This window comes from Daktulosphaira vitifoliae, unplaced genomic scaffold (assembly GCF_025091365.1).
Source record: "Daktulosphaira vitifoliae isolate Bord-2020 unplaced genomic scaffold, ASM2509136v1 Scaffold_59, whole genome shotgun sequence".
In the NCBI taxonomy this organism is placed as follows: Eukaryota; Metazoa; Arthropoda; class Insecta; order Hemiptera; family Phylloxeridae; genus Daktulosphaira; species Daktulosphaira vitifoliae.
The window spans coordinates 12092-15758 of NW_026099628.1; the positions used below are offsets into that span (position 1 = coordinate 12092).

Below are 3667 nucleotides of genomic sequence, written 5' to 3' on the forward strand. Positions count from 1 at the left end.
ACCGTAAAATAGTACATGAAAATTCAAATTTTTACAAACTTCAAAACGCTACAGAATATTTACTACTGAATATTAATAAGATATTTTTTTACTAAAATTTTTCTTAAATTCTACTCTACAAAATAGCTATCTTAGATTTTTTTTTTACATTTTATTTAAAATTTAAAAATAATTAATATTTTTAATAAAATGTAAAAAAATTAATTATTGAGATATAGCTATAGACCTAACGTATAACTATTATTTAAAAAAAATATTAAGTGGATCAAAAGTTATTTAAGTTGTCAGTGAGTGGTGGGCCACCCTGTATATAATAGTATTTTTTGAAAATAAAATTTAACTTTATTATCATATTTAGAGCTTTACTTACTATTACCAACTTCACTAATGAATAATAAATTCATTTGATTCTCATCCAAATCGTGCATCGCTCTAAAAATTTGCATTAGGCCTTTAAATTTGTTGAAGACCATACCCCCATCATTATATTTATTATCATAAAACATATTATTCACATAAGTACTTGCTTGATCATTAAATACTTCCGAATTCTAAAATAAATAATTAAATTTCATATAATAGATATACATAAATTTAGAATTAATAATAATATGAATTTTCAGATAAAATAGTTTTAAACATTAATTAAAATCATTTTTATAAAAAACACATCGATGCAAATTTGTAGATAGTCTTAATTTTTATATGGAATTGTTGGATTATTTCAATAGCAAATCAACTCTTATTTCCTTAAGCATATCTTGATGAAAACTTTTATGATTTATAGGTAAATTACATAAATAAAGAATTAGTATAGTAATTAAATTTAGTATGATATTCAATAATTTAATATTGTAATTTTATAGGAAAATATATAAAAAAAATACGAAAAGAAAATATTTATAATTAACACATAAATCTTATCTATTTAAATAGTTTTGTAAATGAGAAAAAGCATTAATGGGCCACTTACCTCCCACAAATTATATCTAGTCAAAGATATTAACCTTAAAAATTAAAAAAATTTCCACATTCCCGTAAATGGAGAATATCACTCAAAAAATTACAATTTTAAAAATCGGTACCTTTCAACATTTTTTAACTTTTTTTCTTAAAACTGCCTTTACTTTTTAAAAATGAACTTTAATTTGAAAAAAGAAATTTAACCTCTAAACATGTTTTTGCCGCGATAACTGACATTAAAGATAAAGAAAAATTACTATTTTTGAATAAAAATTGGAAAATTTAAACAATTGATAGCTTGTTGTACAAAAACTTATTTGAAAGTGTTAATAAGAAATAAGTGAACTTAGATTGAGGTATTGAGAAAGAGATGAAAAGGGGACGAATTTTGGTGAATCTTTTAATTTAAGTTTATTTATTTATAAAATAATAATGTTTTAATTTTCTTATCATGGAGATAAATGTTAATTAATTTCTTAAACATCAATTTTTTAAAATTATTTTTCTATTTTAGCTTCGATGCGAAACTGAGAAGATATTGGTTTTACTATGATGTGTTTTTTTTTTTTTTGTGTCTGTTACCATTTTATCTCAGCTCTCACCGAACGGATTTATTTTAATGATACGTCAAAAGATCACAAATCGAATCTAGTCGAAGATATTACCCTCATAAATTGAAAAAATTTCTCTCATTCCCCGTAAATGGAGGAAACCTCCAAGAAAATTACAAAATTAAAAATCGCTAATTTTCGAAAATTTTTCAATTTTATTTACTAATAACTGCCATAACTTTTTCAAAAATGAACAAATAAAAATAATATTTTTTTGTATTGAATTCNTCAAAAATGAACAAATAAAAATAATATTTTTTTGTATTGAATTCTTAGATATTTATCTTTCATTTGATATCATTTTTTTGAAAATCTATCACTTAACCTGCTCATTGGGGCGGATTTAAAATAGTAAATTTAAAATTAATAAATTTAAATTTTTTTGAATCTGCCATTCATTTTTTTCAGCTCTCACTTGGCCAATTTTTTTAAACGATACGTCAATTGATCACAAATAGTATCTAGTTAAAGATATTACCATCATAAGTTGAAAAAATGTTATCAAATAAAAAGTTGCTTAACCAACTTTTTCTATACAGATAATTAAAATAATTAATTTCTAATATTTTTAAAAAATTTATTGTCGGATTGGTTTAATATGTTTATAGGTTTCAACTACAAAATTAAATAATTTTTCTTTGTAATTTATTAATTTTTTAACTGTATTTATGTGTGTTACCATCAGTTTATAATATTCCAAATTTTTTGGTAACATGTTGCTATATAAAGCATTTCTAAAAAAAATTGATTTTTACATTCACCTGGATTTAACGCTTAATTGAGTTGACTATTTTAACAATATTTTTATTGGTTTTTTAGGTGAATAAAATCATTAAAATTAATTAAGTTCTGAATAATTCAATTGTATAATTTTTTTAACACTAAATGTTACTTAGAAATGATTTCTATGATACTATAATTTCTATTAAAATTATTAAATATGATAAAAATACAAAAAAAATAGTGTTTCTTACAAAATATTGAACTTTTTACATAAACTTACAAAAATTTAAATTTGCTTTTAATTTTTTTTTTTTATATGTAAATATTTGCTTTTTATTAAATAGTAATAATCTCAAAAAGATGTGATAGAAAAAATATAATAGCAAATTTTAAATTGACGCAAAAAGGTTTAAAAAATTATATTCTGTCTCTGATGAAAATTCCTTGTAGACCAGTGTATTTATTCATAAGTAACAAAAATTTATTCATGTATAATACATATAAATGAAAAATCTACTAATTATCTATATTTGTCTCAACTATGCCACGTCCACACTATGCTGCGACGCCATTGTGCTACCGTTTGTTTTTATAAGAATAGTTAAGCCAAAAAGAAAAGAACTGAAATCAGTTTTGTAAAAATTCCCATTTAAATGAAAAGCGCCCTTATTTTGTTCCGCTAATATTTATTATTTTGACATGGTGGTTACCATAGTTTAAAATTACAGTACGAGCTACATTTTAAATATCGAATTACTAACTATATTCATGAAATTTTGATTTTTGAATAAAAACAATGTCAATTTTTTTTTTATTCTAAAATCAAATTTGAATTAAACTTGATACGTTGCGTAAAAATGCTATATCTATATAAGATAAAATGAAAAATAATCTACATCTTAATAAAAACTTAGTTATTTCTCAAAATCATTTTTCTAAAATAGAAAACATTAACAATTTACTTTTATAAAAAAATAAATAATATTAAAAATTAAATAATATCGTTTTACCTCCTCGTTCAAAGGTTGAAATTTGAAAAGAATTGCGTTTGAAAGACTTCTAGTTAGAGAAATCACGATGAAAATGTAGAAGTTCATTATTGGATTAATAAATCAACGTTTTCGAATAAAACTGATTAGTTAAAAAATTAAAATGATAGTTTAATTGAAATTCTATTTATTTTATAACAATACTATGTTGATTAAGTATTAATAAAACGTCATTTTTAAAATAGAAATAAAAGCGTTTAATAAATTAAATTTTTTTAATGTATAATAATTTTTATTTAAAACTTAGTAAACATTTTATTTATTGATAAATGTGTGGAAACTAGTTTTATATAACTATTTTAGTGTCATCATTGTACTAAA

The 3667-nt window shown here is 21.3% G+C and overlaps 1 protein-coding gene across 1 annotated transcript in view; it reads right to left on the reverse strand.

Annotated features, from left to right (window-relative positions):
* LOC126908969 (uncharacterized) overlaps positions 1 to 3462 on the reverse strand; it is a 7191-nt gene extending 3729 nt beyond the window's left edge. Inside the window, exons 1-2 of the mRNA XM_050691318.1 lie at positions 3308 to 3462; positions 371 to 551 (exon numbers count right to left, since the gene is read on the reverse strand). Coding sequence (XP_050547275.1) covers positions 371 to 551; positions 3308 to 3394 — 268 coding nt within the window. The 5' untranslated portion in view covers positions 3395 to 3462. The remainder of the gene's footprint in view (positions 1 to 370; positions 552 to 3307) is intronic.
* Between the last annotated feature and the right edge of the window lie 205 nt (positions 3463 to 3667).